Raw genomic sequence first — 19,863 nt, forward strand, 5'->3', positions numbered from 1 at the left:
CAAGGGTTATGGGGATAAGGCAGGAACAGGATACTGATTGTGGATGATCAGATGTGATCATAATGAATGGTGGTGCTGCCTCGAAGGGCCAAACGGCCTAGTCCTGCAACTATTGTCTATTGTATCTGTGTGTGTGTCTGTCTCATTCCAATTCCTACCCATACCACATGTTCATACCATTACAAGGGAATAAAAGGTTTTACTTAATTAGGAATCAATACCAAGCTCATTTCTTTTTCAGTGTTCTTGACAGGAGGGGACTTATTCAGGATGAGACTGGTGTTTCAGTCACTGCTAATCAAATTGCAAGTACAGCGCCACAAATTACGGTAAGACTCAGGTGACATTTCTGTATTTTGGATACTTGATACTCCATTTAAAGACTAAAATATGAACTAAGAAGAAACATTGTGAAAATCATTTTCATTCTTTGGAGCAAGTTACTAGATAAAGGCACAAAGCTGATTAAAGAATCGATTGTGTCCGTTCCTGTGGGAGAAAATTGTTGAAGAGACTTAGTGGGAAGGGTCAGGTTTGTTTGATTTCATTGCCTGTTTCTGCACCCAAGCAATGAGATTTGAGGGGCTTTCAACTGCATTGAGTGTAACTTGAGCACAAGCTAGTTTATCATTTCAATGCCTTACTGAAGAGCATCTACGATGCTTATTACTGGCATTTTGAGGTTCTGAGCTTTGGCTCTGATTTGGGCTTAAAGATCTTCTTTTTAGAAAGGAAATCTGATTGTGATTCCTGCCGCAATCTACACCTAAATAAATTGACAGTCAGTTGTTTGCTGGTAACTTTACTCTACTTTTGATCTTGCCTTCAAACATTAGTTCGCTTTAAAAGCACTGGATATTGCACAAGCCATGGGCCCCGATAAAATTCCAGCAACAGTACAGAAGATTAGTCTAGAACTTGCTGCATGCCTAGCCAATCTGTTCTAAGCCTGTGGTAAAACTACTCTAACAACTACCTGTCAAAGTGGAAAATTGTTTAGCTGGGTCCTGTCTGTGAAAAGCAAAATAAATTTAACTCTGCCAAATACAACCCTGTCAGTCTACCCTCAATCATCAGTAAAGTGATAGAAGGCATTGTCAACAGTGCTGTTAAACAAAACTTGTTCAACAATCATCTATTCGCTGACACTGTTTTTCCTCTGCCAGAGCCAGTTAACTCCTGACTTCTGCATACAAGATTATCCACCGCAACATCCCAGTGGTGCAGTGATGAAATTTGCCTTTTCTGCATGAGAAGCACTTTACTGTTGTGGGTGATTTGCTGGCATAAGCAGAGACACTGACCTTCCCCTCTCTCTTTGAGAAGAGATCTCAGAAAATTCACACCAGGCTGTAAGGGTATCACAAAATGTGCCAAGCATGGGGTTTTGTTAAATATCAATTTCTTGATGTCAGACATATACAATGCACAGATCAGAATGAAGGGAACTGTATATCACAACTCGATTTCTATCCAAATTATGGAAACATCTCTAATTGGATCTATTCACACTTACTGGAAAAACCTACTTGTTTGTCATTGATTCTTTTTCCAGGTTGATTTGAGGTCAAAGTTTACACTGGACAATAGCCAAGACAGTAGTTTGGGCTTTAAAGGACACCTTTGCAAATGTAGCATTCTTGATCAGATTATCTCTGATTAAATGTCCACAATTTGTTGGATATTATGTCAAATACTTATCAGAAAACTCTGTGTTTGGATGTTTTGCAAGTTCCCATCAATATCCCAAATCTATTGGTGAAAGCTGAAGAGCAAGTCAGAACTATCAAAGTAATATTAAGCAGGATGAAGTTTTCAAATTGCATTTAGAAATTTAAGAAATAATCCAGTGCAATATAGCTTGGCACTGTCAGATATGTTGGTGCGCAGAATGGTCTGAACACAGCTTCTGATTACCTTACAAAGCAAATTAGATGTTGGTGTCAGCCTTCTAGGCCGGCAACTATAAGTCTCTTAATTGGCTCTACATTCCGACCATTTGTCTGCATGCGCACGCACACGCACACGTACGTACATGTGCGTGCACACACCACTTTTTGTATCTCCTTTGCTTTGGGATACCAAGGACTATTGACTTTGACTCTGGAATTCATAATCATTGTCCCAGGCAACTGTGTTGCTTAACATGTGCATTTTTTAAAAAGCCACATTTTATTAGGTTAAAAATCACACAACACCAGATTATAGTCCACCAGGTTTATTTGAAAGCACTAGCTTTCGGAGCACCGCTCCTTCATCAGGTGGTTGTGAAGTATAAGATTGTAGGACACAGAATTTATAGCATAAGTTTACAGTGTGATGTATCTGAAATTATATATTGCAAAAGACCTGGATTGTTTGTAAAATCTCTCATCTTGTAGAATGACCATGTTGGTTTTTAGTTCTTTCATATGTATATCCCAGAACTTTCTTAAAGTTACATTCTCAAGTCTGACCAGTCTGAATATTGGGGCATAGACAGCCTCACTCCTTCAATGAGTTATCTGGGCTGACATGGCACTTATTGTTTAAGTTCACTTGAGGATGTAACTTTCTTAAAGTTCTGGGATTTACATATGAAAGAACTGAAACCAACATGGTCATTCTAAAAGATGAGAAACTTAACAAACAATCCAGGTCTTTTTCAATGTATAATTTCAGTTACATCATACTGTAAACTTTTGCTATAAATTCTGTGTCTTATGATCTTCTACTGCACAGCTACCTGATGAAGGAGCAACGCTCCGAAAGCTTGTACTTCCAAATTAACCTGTTGGAGTATAAGTTGGTGTTGTGATTTTTTTTAACTTTGTGCACCCCAGTCCAACACCGGCATCGCCAAATCATGGCATTTTATTAGCACAATTTTCATGGTTGTAATAATTTTGTTTCCTTTCCATCTATGTAGATAGTTGAATGAATTTGATTCAAGACTGCAATGGTAAATTTTCCTACTATTTCTCTTTCATTAGGCAAGTAGAACTCCATTGATACCCAACGAACAGGCACCAGTAAAAGAAAATCCAGTGGTACCTGGGCAAACTGAACCAGATGCAAAAGAGACAGTACCATCACCTGGCATGCACAAACAACTTCCATCTCCACAACCAGTGGACTTAAATATGCAGTCTGGCACTAAAGCCCTGCAAAGGAATGCAGTTACAAAAGAAACTTCATACCAGGGGCATGCCTTCTAGTAAATTTGTTCCTGAACTAAGTGCAAAAAAGACTTGATGCACAAAAAGGAAGTTGGAAGACAGTTCATCTAGCTAAACTACAAATGAAATTGGTTTGATACTGCAATTTCCATCTGATCAGTATTGTACATTTATTTTGTGAAGGAATTTTTAGGGGCGTGACTAATGAGCAGTAATATCAGACAAGGAATGTCGAAGATAGGCTTTTGAGTGTTTTGACCCTTTCGAGGCTAATTTACCCATTCCTGGCCAAATCTGTCTCTTCATAAATCGCATTTATTACTTTAATTCAAAATACAAAAACATGTGACAGATGAAGTTTGCAAAAGATTTCACTAATCAAGTGTCTATTTATTACCCACATAATATATTGTAACATCATGAAAATGACTGGCAGGTAAATATCATGTGAATACCTCGTTTTGTGCTGAGTTTCAGGTGGGTACTATGCAAAACATGTCTATGTTTATAGCTGACCAGTTTAACTTTAAATGTCACTGATTCCAGGCATGTTATGAGCGATAAGCTGTCAAATTTAAGTGGTTGTGAGAAAGTTGTCTTACAGAATGTGCGTGCTTGTGTGTGTATGTGTGTAAATGGGAGTCTCCCTGGGTTTATGAACTTAATACGTAGGTTAAGTAACATTGAACTTAAAATTATTCCAGGTAGAGTGATACAAACTTTTTAAAAACCAAATTGTGAACTAATGCTGCCATCGGATGTTTTCAAATTACAGTCTGACACTTATGGTGTGTGTTGCTTTTTCTTGTGGATTGTGATCTGGGGCCACTCATGCTGCGATAGTATGTGAAATAGATGTGGCTTAAATAACCTAGCTAGGAGGAATAGTTGCTGACAGAGTTAAACCTCGACATTCCTGTGTGATTTATAAGATGGAGCCATAGTTTCACAAGTCATTCTGCCATGTAATTATAAATGATATTGAATGCTCAGGTGCAAGACAGAGCTGACAAAAGCGAAGTTAGAAACAGAATCTTATGGTTCAAGTTTGTGTTACCAAAATCACTTGTTCTCAATTAGCAAATCTATTCTATTTGGAAGTACTTCCTATGAGGGACTATTTTGACTTATGGAGAAGTATATATAGTTTGGTGCCATTTATAATTTAATTAAAAAAGTGCAACAACAGTTATGGTATGCATAGAAAATTAGGTTTTCCCTTTTAATTGTTGCTAATTAGCCAGTCTTTCTATTGTCCAAAGATGACTATTGTGGTTTCTTAAGACTACCAAATTTTAAACTAGACCCAAGAGGAAGCAGTGGCCTTGCTCAAAGGCTGAAGTCCCTGAACTCCAAGCTGTGTTGGAACTCTGCAACTCTGATTTTTTTTTAAATGTAAAAGCTTCTAACTGAGGCATAAACACAAAAGATTGAGACACAAATGCTTGTGCTCCTAATCTCTTCTGAGCAGACAACAGTGCCTTTCATGATACTGGATCCAACCATTTGAAATTTATTATCTTTTGAAAATGTGACTATATGAGTTAATGGTAATAAGAATAGAACTGTAGCATCAGTGAAAGTGGTAATTCATTTAGTTTATTTCAGTCATTCTCTTGTACAGAATTCAATTAGCTTTACATTTTTGCACATATTTAAGTACTGCTGTGTGCTGCAATGGTTTTAATAAAGTGATTCTATTCTGTAGTTCACCATGACGTACTGAAAGAACTGTAGTGCTGAAGCCACACTGACTCCAACAAGAATTTGATATTCTTGTATGTGACTTTTGTTCCAAGTGTAAACCAAATTTGTGGAACCAAAATTTAGATTTTTCTGTTTAAAAGATCTCTCCTACAAATGATCAGATGCCTAAAACAGTATTGTTGAAGTATTAAGCATTTATGGAGTACAGTAAGCTGTTACTTGATATGCTGGGAGAATGGGTGATGCCAATTAATTAAACGCTGTTTGGTGAGGTTCATTACTCCGAGCATAACAGCAGATGCTTTTCAATCTTTGAGGGGAGAGGGGAAGCAGCTGGGCAGTCAAAAGCCCTAGCACAGCAAGGTTTCAATAAAATTCTAATGATTGAAAACTAGATTGACATCAAGACATTCCACCTGGCATTTCTTTGGCAGGGTTGTGGGCTGGGGTGGGGGGTGGGTGTTCAGGTAGAAAGAAAAGGCTGTCAACCTTTTTGGCAGTTACCGTGTGGTTTATCTTTTTGTTCAGGTTCAATACCAAAACTGACCCAATAATTTTCAAGGACAGTGTAGGAACACTTCAGATTTATGACCTACTGTTCTTAGCTTGTTGAAAGTGACCAGCTTTTGTTTTTTTTAAAAAAAAATCAAATTCTAGTTGATCAACTGAATGTTGTTTTTCACTATTCTATAATTTCAGCAAGATGACTTTTTATACTGTACTTGGTTACGTAGGAGATGCAATGTAATCTGTTAAATGAAACAACATTTCTAAGTGCACCTTGCAAAGATTAGGAGGAACATCAACCTTTCTTGCTTGCCATGTTTTCAACGACAAATTTTGATTTGAAGAATGAAATTTATGAATGTTACATGTCAGAAAACTGTTTTGTACTATTTTGTAGCTGGTTCTTTCAATGTTTGCGACCTAAACAAATCCCAGACAATTGAAGAATATAATAATTTGAATTAATGTCTTAAAAAATGTAGTTTCCATTCTCAAAACGCAAACCAAATTTGTGGTTATCTTTAGCTGTTTGTGAGGCTGTTTTTCTTGAACAAGAACCTAATCTGATTATTACTCCATTACTTTTTCTAAAATACTCTTCTGGCCAAACAGTGGGGAAACTCTTTGGAATTGAAGTTCTCTCTCGGTCAGTTTCGTATGTTGGTATCAATGAAGATTAATTTGAAATTAGCTAAATAACCATTTGCATATTGACCTAGTTTGAGTGCAATTAAAAAGTGTTTGAGAGGTTACCTTTTTTTATTTAGGGAATTTGATGTTTTTGTCATGATGAAGTGTAATCCAAATAATCTTTAATATTGGACCTTCTTTCCATCCTTTGCTCTTGCCATTTGTTCAATCAGTGTCCAAAATAATCTTTAGATCAACATTTGGATGGAGCCAATGAAATTGGAGAGAGAATACATTTCAGTGAAAGGAGAAGAATCCATGCTTTAATGGAGTGCTCGGGCACAAATAGCTGATGCGAATTCATCTTCCCTCCTCTCATCCTGTAATATTTTGTGTGAAATCTTTTCTGGGAATTCTTGAAATTAGACCATTTTAAAGTAAAATTTGAAGGTTAAATATAGTACAGTTGTGGGCATATAGTCACTTATTTCAAATTTTGTAGGATGCCTTGGCTATTTCATAATGCTATGTGACCTGTTGGAATATCTTTCATTGTGGAATAACACTCCAGTGTAAGATGTATATTGGCATTGCACCTTTTTAAGAAGGAAGTTTTAAATATTCAACTTTAATTGAGCAGATATGTTTTGAAGTTTCAGTACTTCATAACTGAACAGTTCAGAATTTAGAGTCATACAACATGAAGACAGACCCTTTGCTTCAACTAGTCCAGGCCAACCATGTTCCCAAACTAAACTAGTCTCACTTGTCTGAGTTTGGCTCGTATCCCTCCAAACTTTTCCTATTCATGTATTTATCCAAATGTCTTTTAAATGTTGTAACTGTACCTGCATTCATCACTTCCTCTGGCAGCTCATTCCCCACACGAGCCATTTAATAGAAAAAAAAATTGCCACATGTCCTTTTTAAAACTGTCTCCACCCACCTTTTCTTTTAAAAAAAATCCTAGTTTTGAACTCCCCCATCCTAGAGAAAAGACCCTTGCTATTGAATTTTTATCAATGTCCCTCATGATTTTATGATCACCTCAACCTCCTATGCTGCAATGGGAAAAAAGTGTCCATTTTCATAACTCAAACCTTCTATTCCCAGCAACCTCCTGGTAACTCTTTTCTGAACCCTCTCCAATTTAATAATTTCCTTCCTACAGCAGGACGATCAGAACGGCGCACAGTACTCCAGAAGAGGCCTCACTGATGTCCTGTACCACTTCAGCATGATTTTGTTTTAATTTTTTAAGGACCTACTGACTAATTTGATCTCAAATTAAATTGCAAGGTAAATTGATGTACAGTATACTCCATTAGAAAATGTAAATACATATTTTATTTGATACAGTTCCTTATTTTAGAGCATACTCTAATGCTTTTTTAAATTGAATAAGGAAAGGGTAAGTCTATTTTCTGGCAAAATATACTTGTGTTTAGCCATTTGGGAATTAGACTTCCATTTTCTCAGTAACCATGAATGCAGTAGTGCGGAAAAATTTTAATTTTAACAAAATCTTGATGACAAATGAAGAATTTAGAATCATGATTGGAATCTATTAGCTAAAATTGTATACCTTCTTTCCAAATATTTTTCTTCAAGTACTGAAATCTGATTAATTTAAATTTGTTTTGTTTTTCTGTTTTAACGAAAAATGACAGCAATATTCTTGTTTTTAGTTGCCCATTCAAATTATCTCTCTAAAAGCTACCTTGAATAACCTTTTTTGTTCACTCCCAGCCATGATTGTGCATCCTTCATCCCACCTGATCATGTCCTTTCCCATTTATAAAGTTATCCTCTTTTCCTCTTAGCTGTTCCACATCATCACCGTTCAGGGGTGCACAAGATCCTCAAACTTAAAATCTCCTACGCCTCCTTGCTGACACTCATTCAGAGGTTTTCCCATTCTTTCCTTTTGTGGATCAAACATCTAAACCTATAAATGGACAAATTTGGAGCAGGAGTAGACTATTCAGCTGACCAAGGCTGTTCTAAGGTTTGATAAAATCATGAATCATCTGATTGTGACTTCAGCTCCATGTCCCTATCTATCCCTGACAGGATTTGGAGATGCTGGTGTTGGACTGGGGTGATCCCTGACAGACTCTTGACAAATAAGGGAGTCAGAAATTAACCACTTCTACACTAAAAATATGCAGTGACCTTCCTGTGGGGAGGAAAATCCCAGAGACTTGTAACCCTCAGTTCTCTTTTTTCCCCTTCACTGTCTTGATAGGAAACCTCCATTCTCTAGTCATTCTCATAGGATAAATGGTTTTTCAGAATCCACCCTGTTAAGTTGCTGTAAGATCTTAAATTCTTCAATATGACCACCTCTCCTCCTTAATTCCTCTGCATACAGGGCCAACCTCTCCAGCTATTGCTCATAAGACAACTCTTTTTCTTGCCAGAAGTCAGTCAAGTGCTGACTTTTAAGGCATTTATGCCGTTCCATAAACAAGGGGACCAAAATCATACACTGTATTCCAGGTGTGGTCTTACCAGCATCATGTATGACTGAAGCACAAATTCCTAACTTTTTTAATATTTCGTTCGAGTAGACAACATTTCATGTTTTTCTGATCAATTTCCATACATGATTTAGTGTATCCAATCTGTGTATTTAAATATTTTTTCTATTCATCCTGCGAATGTAATCATGTTCACATTTTCCCACATTATTCCCTCAGTAGTTGCTTTTTATTTGCTAATTGTTTAACCAATCTGTATCCATCTGCAGGGTTGTTGTGTCCTCTTCACAGTTTGGAATTCTTATCTATCATCAGCAAATTCAGCAACCATATGTCTCAGTTCCTTCATCCAAATCATCTTTATCGCTTTTTATATAGTTGAGAGGGCTGCACTGATCCCTGTAAATTCCAAATCTTGCCAACCAAAAAAACTATTCATTTTCTGCTTACTTTTTTTTGTTTCCTTTTAGTTAAACAATTCACTATCCAATTCTATATTATCCCCTACATCATAAGTTCTTATTTAGCATTGTAACCTTTGTGGCACCCTTTCAAATGTCTTCTGGAAATCAAGTACACCAGATCCACAAGTATTCCTTTATCCATTTCACTTGTTTCTTCTTCAAACAACTCTAATATTTAAAAAAAAAAACTATTTTAAAAAAAAACTCTGCAGTCTGGCAGAGCCAACATGGTTTTGTGAAGGGGCAATTCATGCTTGATTAAAGATCTCTTTAATAATAGAATCCAGCATTTTTCTCATGCCAGATTTTAAGACCATATCTTTCATATGGTCTCTTTCTATTTTAAGGGCAGTTTATCTCTATTGCATATCTCTCCTGGTTTTAGTTAGTTTTTCCATCTTCAGGCCTTGCTGGCATTCTCTTCCCAATTTTGCACAAAGTGCAACACAAGATCTTCTACATTCTGCTCTGAGAAAGGAACGTTCTGGTTGGAAATAGTGTTTCAATTCCTGTTGCAAAGTACAGCAGTTTAGAAATTGTTTAGAGTGAAACTGAGGGTGAAAGCTGGAGGGACACTCCTATTCACCCATGAAATAAATAGAAAATTCTGACTGTCAATATGTGCAGAAGTTTACAGTCAACTCCCGTTTGCTCTTTAACTCATTGAATTGTAGTAAAAAGAGTACTTTAGGTAAAGCTGCTAATTCTATTTTACAACATGCTTGGCAGCCTCTTTGGAATTACAATACACTGGCTTTGAAGTTCATTGAAATAGGGGAGGAAGAAGGTGTCAATCTGGGGGCAGCAATGCATTAGGAAAGAGATGGACTGCACTTTTGAGGTCTTCATATGATTTCTTATTTAACTATTTTTCATCAGATTTGTGTATGGCCAAATGAGAATCTTGAAGTCTTCTGGAGTTGTCAATACTTTCAATGTGAAACTTCATAGAAATAAATGGTTAGTTTTGCCTCCTCTCTAATTTATTGTTCCAGTGGTACTGAACTGTCTTTAAGATTTTGTTTTTATGGATTGACTCTTTTCTTGCGCAATCAGAACAAAATTATTTGAAGGAAATGCACAGGCTTTGAGTTTAAGAGATCAACGTTATACTAAATACATTCAGACACCTGTTGTAAAGTGAGAATTTAAAATATTTTATCCCACACAGATTTAAACTATTTTAATATTGAACTTAAAGACTATGTCAGCTATGCTGAAAAGGGCTCCATTGAGTTTTACTAAATCTAATGAAGGATTTGTCCTTGTCAAACGTTTGACTGGAAATATTAAGTCATCTCATAATGCGCATTGTTGATATTTTTTGTTCTTTTAGTTAATTTTAAAATCTCCTTTAAAGGGAGCAACTACTTTTAGCGTATGTTTTTATGAAAGCTGACTTTTGGATTGTATGTTTTATAAACATTGGGTTTATCTAATCGAAATATTTTTATATATAAAAAAGACATCAATAAGGAAGAAATAAAGATAAATTTCAAAACTGCTGGAAATGTGAATAAAAATACACAGCAGGTCAGTCAATGTTGTAAGGCATCAGCTGAAATCCCAGGTAGGACACCCCCCTCAGAATTGTTGGTGGAGAGCCCCAGAGGAGCAGTTGACATTATTTTTTCACTTCTTCATTATATTCCAGCAATGTTTTCAAAACACTGATACAGCAGACTTCAGACTGCAAATGTAGAGCCACTCCACTTTCACTGTGTTTTTGTGTGCTCCAAGAAAATGAGGAACAGAAGACCAGTCATTGGCAGAGACTGACCCTATTCCTTCAGATTAGTTGGTAGTTATACAGCACCCTGTATTCGCTTTTGCTGCAGTGAAAAGATTTACAATCTGTATACAACCCTCCATATAATTCAACACTTGCTGCATTTTGTTTGCATAATCTCATGCAAAGCAAATGCAGATTTATTTAATAGCTTTTTTTTGCATACCTGTCTATGGTATCTGGAGATCAGAGTAATGAAATATGCAAATTGTATTTATCACCTCCCTAGATAGTTTCTCTGTTAATTTTAATTAGTTTTCACAGCTTTACATGTCTGAAAATAGGATGTTCTGTGGCTTTCATGATCCCTTTCTAGATCACTCATTACAGTTGCCTATTGACTCTTCTCACTACTGTAGATACATATTCTTTGCTGGTTTGAGTACTGCGAGGTGGGGAGGAGATGGGGAAGTTTTAACAAATTGGACAATGCATTGCATTTCAGTTCTGTTTTTGTCACTCATTATTCTGGTAAGTTATAATGTAACTTAAATTGTTTAAAAGATGTTACTGGTATTCATTTCTGTTATAATGTGTAAATAAAGTGAATGTTTTCTAGAGAAAGTGTTTATTTGAAATGTAGCAAGAACAGTGTTCAAACTTCAAGAGGTGTTTTTGGTTTTTTTATGTATTAAATTTTTGTCATTGACTAATTCTTTGTAGTCTTACCTTTGATAGATCTCTGAAAGATAACTGAAGACTTCTGGAAAATTTCAGTTTAGGAATATTGGCAGATAGCATCTTGTATATCTGATTATTTTTCAGGTCATTTTAAAAATCAGGATTGTGTTATTATCTGTAGTTAGAATTAAAATTGTGTCATGATGTGCACTGTGTTCTAGGTAATACTCTCAAAGACATCTTGAGTCTGTTGAATGTTTTCTTTATGAAGTTCTAAATGTGTATTAATGAATGAAAGGACCTGATTCATGTAGTGCTTTTCAATTCAGTCGATGAAGTGCTTTGGAAAATCGTTGTCTGCTATCATATTAGCTAAAGGCTTTTGAATGTTCCCTTAAGGTGTGCAAAACTGTAGATGAGGGTGTTGGTAGTAAGTAATATCAGGAAGTGTAATCCAGATTAATTAGAGATCATGTGCAGTTGGTTTGTAAAGCCTATTGTAGTCTTCAACAAAATTGTTCAAGGTGGAATTTAATGCTAGCCAAGGGATCAGTGAACATAACTGGGAATGAATAGTATGGCAGGAAGCCTGAAATACCAGCAGTTTGGAAGAGGAAGGCTGCATAGAATGGAAAGTGGCAGGGAGGTAATGTCAATGTTGTTGCCTATTATGAACAGGAATTTTAGCAATGTTACTTTAAAATCCAGTGTGAAATGCATGGGATAATTTGTTTCCCCCTTCATGTTTACAATATTAAAAGCAAAGTCTGCACCTTCTCATCCCAGTGCACATGTGCCTCATAATGCATATTTTCTGAGCTTTCTCATTTGTTCTTCTCTCCTCCCACCAACCCACCACAACCCTCTTCAACCCGGTGGTGCAAAGACATCATTGGCCATTTTCCTCTTGGATCCAAACAGACCTATGGATACCACAGCTGCTAACCACCGACAAGCTTTGAGATGAGTGGATCCCTTTGTGCTGTTAGTAAGGAGGAGCACCTCCTCTTAGAATGCCTGGAGAAGCTATAAGGAAGCATAATTTGAACTGAGGCTACCGTTTATCTGCACAATGCATATCTCAGACAAATACTTCCTTTTAGATCCTGATTAATGAATCTGGATGAGCAAGGCTAAGGCGATCTTCCTGATGATCTGTGGATTCATTGCGAGAATATGGTTGGGCGTGGTCGTTTGGTTAGGAGTTAGATTACATGTCAGGTACTGTTCAGAAGAAAAGGCAATGCCTGAAGTCAGAGTATACAGGATGCTAAAAGCTCATTATTCATTTCTAAATCATACTAGACAACATGCATTTTTTTTACCGCCACCAGGTACTGTTATCAGTCTTGGCAGTACTGTGGGAGAATTGCATCCTCTGAAATGACATTGTTGAAATATGTTCAGATTCGAACCTGTTCAAGTTGGATGTGAATGATCTCATGCAATTTTGAAAAGAGCAAGGAACATCTCTCCAGGTCAATTTTTATTTTTAAATCTATGTGCTATTATGGGGTATTTTGTAATTGAAACATAGCTGTTTCAGAAAGCTTATGATATGCTCATTGGACTTTTTTGGCCATAAACAGTGTTCATAAATCCAAATTGTTTCTTTATGGAGTATTTATTTTGACAATTTAGTGACCTTTGGGTAATGCTCAAAGTCCTGTGCTGACCATTAGAAATCACCATCCCTATTGTTCTGATTTTCTGAACAAAATTGGATCTGATTTTTTTTCTTGAGAATGATTGATTGAAATATGTTAAATGAATCTAAGTAGCAAATTTTAAATATCTAGGGAAGAAAATGTGGTCCTTGTATCACTCTAGAGAATTTTCAAAAGCAGCATTTTCCTAAGTTGTCTGCAGCTAAGAATATTGTCGAGTGTCTTCAAAGCACGAATGAGAGGTGATTTAAAATTGGAACACACATCCTCTGTTACCTGTTTTTTTTTGTATCTCCCGATTGATTCTCATTGAAGTACAATTTTAGAACAGCTGGCAGCTTTCCAACATCTTATCTGTATGACTGTTCTTCATATAAGTATCATTAGTGAGCCCTGATTGATATTGAAGGAGGGAGGGCATTTTAGCTTAATCTGATCTTTTCCTTGTCCATTGCTGTCATGTAGACTTAGCGGCAGAGGCCAATGGAAGCATAATCCTGATTGAGACTTCCTTTTGAAGTACAGCTTCTCATTCTATGCTGAAAGAACAATCTAACAAACCTCTCTGTTAAGGAAAAATATTTTTTCCAAAACTAAACCTGCTTCAATGGATGAAATAAAAACAGACCATTCAGTCCGACTTGGCTGTGCTGACTAGACATCCCAATCTGACTCATTTGACATCATTTGGCTTAAACCCTTCCTAATCATGTACCCATCCAGATGCCTTTTTAAATGTTGTAATTGTACCAGCCACCATTACTTCCTCTGACAGCCCGTTTCAGGCACGCACCACCCTCTGTGTAAATTAATTGCCCCTTAAGACCCTTTTAAATCTTGTCCCCCTCGCATTAAACCTATGCCATCTAGTTTTGGACTCATCCATCCCAGGAAAAGGACCTTGGCTATTCACCCTATCCATGCCCATCATGATTTTATAAATTTCTATCTGGTCACCCCTTAACCTCTGACGTTCTAGGGGAAATGTTCCAGCCTCTCCCTATAACTCAAATCTTCCAGTCATGGCAACATCCTTGTAAATCTTTTTCTCACCCTCAAATAAAACAACATGTTTCCAATAAATGGTTATTCCTCTTCCTAATTCACTTTGTTTGCCCCCAGTTTTATGTTTCTTTTTTGCAAGTATTATGAAAAAACTATAATTGGAAGTCATACTGCACCAAGTTTTTTTTGTTCCATGCCATAGAACCACTGTTATACATGTTTTATTGTTCCAGAACCCGAACAATGAGGACCATACTCTTAATGAATTTTGAGCCTTTAACTTTTTAAAGTCAATTATTCAAACGTGGGGGTGAACACTTAGTGTACAATTAGTTGGCAAATTAGGTTTTTTTGGTGGGGTGGGGTGGGGGGGGGAGGTGTGAGAGTACATGAGGTGAGGTTGGTATTTCTAAGATTTATATAAGTAGGAAAGCAAAACTGATCTGAAGTAAACCAGTTGTAGGCCAAGAATTAACAGTAATAAATATTCTACCATCTTGTGGGAAAAACCTTTTATTTGGCAAGCATAAGTTTAAAGTTCCTCAAAGTAATCGTGCATTTCAAGAAAATGAGTGAGAATTTATCCAAGATTTTCCCATTTGTGTTCCAATTTAAAAAAAAGCCTGGATGATTTGATATCAAATTTGTTAATATTTTAGATCCATGCAAAGTTTATTGGAATATTGTGATGTTGGAATGACTATGACTATTTATTGCACTTTATTTCATCTCTATTTCTTATGATGAGATATCCTAGGCTCGTTAAGATTTTGAGAGGAAAGGTATTGGCTTTGGATCAATGTAGGATGTAAACTTGATTTGAAATTGCTATTGCTTCAGGTTTTATGAAGTGCTATGAGAGCAGCTCAAGGTCTTTAAGTGATACCTGTAGAGCACCTAATTCCTAACCTTTCTATCTAGTTCATAAATTTATGTGCCATTCATATTGCTGTTACTTGAACTTTCTTTGAATCCGGTGTGAAGTTATATTTTTGATCAGAGGCAAATATTAAACAACATAGTTTAAACCTAAGACAAGAAGATAACTCCTGAATTCTATTTACAAATAAAACAAGTAAAATTGAATCTTGTGTTCTGTACCAATTGGAAGGGGTCTGTTTGTACAATTTGTTGCTGATAGTTTCTTAGCAGGATCTAATCCAGAATAAAATGGGGGAAGAGTAAGCAAATAATGCACATTTGCTATTTCTTTCAGTTTGTGCTGTGGCTGACATGCAGTCACTTGAAGCTGTCGTTAGTTAATAAAGCTGAATCTTGATCATTTGGTAGCCTTACATATGTCTTGTCTTATTGCTATTCATCAATGGTCACTGTTTCAAAAACTCTTGCTATTTTAGCACAGTTTCCAAATTATGGATTACAAATATTATTCGTACCCCATTGTATTCCGTGGGAGCATCTGTCGATCTGTTTAAAGGGGTAGTGTCAGGGAATCAAAACTCAGCTATTGCAGAGCATGGCAAGTTTGATCATCTAGATATCAAAAGGCATCTGTCCCAAAAGTTTGGTTCATTTGTTGTGCTCCACAAGCACTAAAGGGGAATTTACCAATTCCCTTTATCATTCAGTGTGACTTCAAAAGCCTTTTACCTCAGGTTTGCCTTTTTGGTTCAGTTGGTAAAATTATGTCCCACTGTCTGAATGAAATGTTAAACTAAATGCAAAAAAAAATTTATATTCATCATTTATAATAACTTTTAGAAAATTGTTCTACACCTTTTCAATATTGACTGTTAATTTATGATTCCTTTATTTCATTTGTCATGTATTTCTTTGCAATTAAATTAATGTATCTTTAACTGTAAATTATGTGTATATGAATATAATTATTGTACTTAATTTATTTCATGTGTGCTTCCATTGTCTTGCAGCAATTTGTGTTATGTAAGAGGACTACTGTCCACTCGCTTCACACTCAAATAATGCCTGGCACTCCCATCTGTTGTAATAATCCGTTTCCAAAGAGTATCTGACCTATATACATGGTTCATGATGGTTCAAAACCTCATTATGAAGGAAGTCTAAACAAATGGTGATATCAGAGTACTGTGAAATGTTTTTATCTTTTGAGGTGATTTTGGTCGATTTTAAACTGTTCACTTTTTTGTGAATTCTTGTTAGAGTTTACTTCAAGGCGAGTGATCTAGTCCCACTAATACTAATATTTAAACTTTTAATTTAGTTAAGCTCTGAAAATTTTAGTTACTGATTCGTTGTCTTGTCTATGGCTGACTTTTTTGTTGTTTCCTGACTGCCTTTACAAAGTAAATTCCTTAATTTAATTTGATTTATTGTTGTCACGTGTACCTAGGTACAGTAAAAAGCTTTTTTTGTGAGCAGTATAGGCAGATCATAGTAAACAAGCACATACAGATCATAGGATGTTTAGGTAGAGTGAGGCATACAGGTTACACTGCACAGCAGGTGCAAGAAGCAAGGTCAACACTATTTGAAGTTAGACTGATGAATAGACTCTAACTAATAAAGGCAGGGAAAAGGCTGTTCTGAACTTGTAGGTGCGTGTGTTCAAGCTTCTGAATCTTCTGTTTGATATTTGTGAGGCAAAGAAGGGAGGAGCAAGCATATTGAATACACTAGTGGATAATACATGTGAACATTTGTGGGGGTAGTAGTTTGTATTTCAGATGTTCAGCATCTGTAGTATCTTAGTTTGAATTATCATCTTTCTTATGTAACGATCGTAGCGATTTTCACCATTGCTAATTATTGCAAGATTGCTGAAAAAGAACAACGTGCATGTAAAACCTTTCATCCTGCACTTATCAGCATGGATGCAAGAATGCCAAATTTCAAAGGGAGCATCAATTTTTTGCTGCATGACAAAAGGTATGAATTATTGCTCTTTGAAATTTGACTGACTTCTGTCTTGTCCTGATTATTACTCTGTATTTATTTCCCCAAGCACTAAGTTCTGTACCATCAAGTATTACTATTGGCAATATGTTTATTTTGTTAATGCCAATTTAAAACCAAAGTGCACGGCAGTCAAACCCTTTGAATAAATGACCTTTCTATACTTACTAACAATATTGCAATCTTCAGAAATTCTTAGAATTATGTCCAAGTAATGAGTTAGAATCAAAGCTGCACAAAATGGAAGTTTTGGCAAAGTAAGTTTAAATATAGCTTATTTAATTAGCTGGGTCTAATTGATACAGAATTGTAAAAATGGTCTCCTAATTATGTTGTTCATTCAGTCATTTGCATTGGTATGAATTATGTTTCCCATGTAGGTGTGAAATTAGAGATCACTGTAATTTGAGATTTGTTGGACTAATGGTTCCAGTATAATAGAGCTTAGAAGGATGAGTGATCATATTAAGAAATACAAGATTTTGAGGGGGCTTGATAGGGTAGATGTTGAAGATGCTTCCAAAGATGGGAGATTCTTGATTTAAGGTACATGGAAATAATGAGCGAAGCCTTATTCTGGAATGAAGAAGGGATTTCTCCTAGAGGGTATTGCATATGCAGAATTCTCTACTCAAGAATGTTGTGGAGTTAGCTCACTGAAAGCATTTGTAGTGGGGAGGGTGTTTTTCTTTTTGGGGGGGGTGGGGTGAAATATTGGGGAGTTGAGGACTATGATGACCTGACATGGAAGATGAGTTTAGGAGTTGGGAGATCATGTTGCTGCTGTACAGGACATTAGTTAGGCCACGTTTGAATGCTGCATGCAATTCTGCTATAGCAAGGAGTTTATGAAAGTTGAAAGGGCCCAGAAACGATTTTCAAGGATGTTGCCAAGATTGGAGGGTTTGATCGATATAGGGAGAAGATAAATAGGCTGGAGCTATTTTCCCTGGAGTGTTGGAGGCTGAGGGGTGACCTTTTATAGAGATTATAAAATCATCAAGGGCATGGATAAGGTGAATAGACAAGTCTTTTCCCTGGGGTAAGGTGAGTCCAAAGCTGGAGGGCATGGGTTTATGGTGAAATGGGAAAGATTTTGTTTTTTGAAGAAGTAACAAAGAAGATTGAGGGCTGAGCAGAGGATATGACCTATATGGACTTCAGTAAGGTGTTCGACAAGGTTCCCCATGGGAGACTGATTAGCAAGGTTAGATCTCATGGAATACAGGGAGAACTAGCCATTTGGATACAGAACTGGCTCAAAGGTAGAAGACAGAGGGTGGTGGTGGAGGGTTGTGACCAGTGAAGTGCCACAAGGATCGGTGCTGGGCCCTCTACTTTTTGTCATTTGCATCCAAATCATTTATGTGAGCATAAGAGGTACAGTTAGTAAGTTTGCAGATGACACCAAAATTGGAGGTGTAGTGGACAGCGAGGAGGGTTACTTCAGATTACAACAGATTCTTGACCAGATGGGCCAATTGGCTGAGAAGTGGCAGATGGAGCTTAATTCAGATAAATGCGAGGTGCTGCATTTTGGGAAAGCAAGTATTAGCAGGATTTATATACTTAATGGTAAGGTCCTAGGGAGTGTTGCTGAACAAAGAGACCTTGGAGTGCAGGTTCTTAGCTCCTTGAAAGTGGAGTTGCAGGTAGGTAGGATAGTGAAGGCGGCGTTTGGTATGCTTTCCTTTATTGGTCAGGGTATTGAGTATAGGAGTTGGGAGGTCATGTTGTGGCTGTACAGGACATTGGTTAGGCCACTGTTGGAATACTGCGTGCAATTCTGGTCTCCTTCTTATCAGAAAGATGTTGTGAAACTTGAAAGTGTTCAGAAAAGATTTACAAGGATGTTGCCAGGGTTGGAGGATCTGAGTTACAGGGAGAGACTGAACAGGCTGGGGCTGTTTTCCCTGGAGCGTCAGAGGCTGAGGGGTGACTTTATAGAGGTTTACAAAATTATGAGGAGCATGGATAGGATAAATAGACAAAGTCTTTTCCCTGGGTCGGGGAGTCCAGAACTAGAGGGCATAGGTTTAGGGTGAGAGGGGAAAGAGATGAAAGAGACTAAGGGACAACGTTTTCACTCAGAGGATGGTACGTGTATGGAATGAGCTGCCAGAGGATGTGGTGGAGGCTGGTACAATTGCAACATTTAAGAGGCATTTGGATGGGTATATGAATAGGAAGGGTTTGGAGGGATATGGGCCAGGTGCTGGCAGGTGGGACTAGATTGGGTTGGGATATCTGGTCGGCATAGATGGGTTGGACTGAAGGGTCTGTTTCCATGCTGTACATCTCTGACTCTATATAGAAGGCACCTAAGGGGCAACATTTTCACGCAGATGGTGTGTGGAATGAGCTGCCAGAGGAAGTGGTGGAGGCTGGTACAATTACAGCATTTAAAAGGCATCTGGATAGGTATATAAATAGGAAGGGTTTAGAGGGATGTGGGCCAAATGCTGGGCAAATGGGATTAGATTAATTTAGGATATCTGATCAATATGCAAGAGTTGGACTGAAGGGTTTGTTTCCATGCTGTATAACTGAGTTGAGGCTTGGGCCAGATCTGCTATGATCTTATTGCTTGAGGGGGTCAAATGAATGACTCCTACTCCTATTTCTTATTTTCTTTGTATTATTATGGTACATCCAAAAATATTGACTTTTTAAATTTAAAGTATCGTGATTCTCAAATTCTTAATTGAAAAAAATAGTTTCTGCTTATAACACTCACTTTGAAGAAACAGACTTGAGAATGTGTTTTGGTTATAGGTAATTGAATTCTTTAATAATTCCACAAATTATGTACTTTAGGAACAAGTCCATTTTAAAAAACAATCCAGCAGACCCCACCTCTATCTTTCAAATTTCTCCAACTACTTGTTAAACTTGATATAGAAATGGTCTACCTTTTCACCTTTCACAAGAATAGGC

At 36.9% G+C, this 19,863-nt stretch overlaps 1 protein-coding gene across 1 annotated transcript in view; it reads left to right on the forward strand.

Moving 5' to 3' along the window:
• zdhhc9 (zDHHC palmitoyltransferase 9) overlaps positions 1 to 15,822 on the forward strand; it is a 115,261-nt gene extending 99,439 nt beyond the window's left edge. Inside the window, exons 8-9 of the mRNA XM_072595071.1 lie at positions 242 to 329; positions 2,973 to 15,822. Of these exons, the coding sequence (XP_072451172.1) occupies positions 242 to 329; positions 2,973 to 3,197 (313 nt within the window). The 3' untranslated portion in view covers positions 3,198 to 15,822. The remainder of the gene's footprint in view (positions 1 to 241; positions 330 to 2,972) is intronic.
• The last annotated feature ends 4,041 nt before the right edge of the window (positions 15,823 to 19,863 follow it).

Source organism: Chiloscyllium punctatum, chromosome 25 (assembly GCF_047496795.1).
Source record: "Chiloscyllium punctatum isolate Juve2018m chromosome 25, sChiPun1.3, whole genome shotgun sequence".
NCBI classification, from domain to species: domain Eukaryota; kingdom Metazoa; phylum Chordata; class Chondrichthyes; order Orectolobiformes; family Hemiscylliidae; genus Chiloscyllium; species Chiloscyllium punctatum.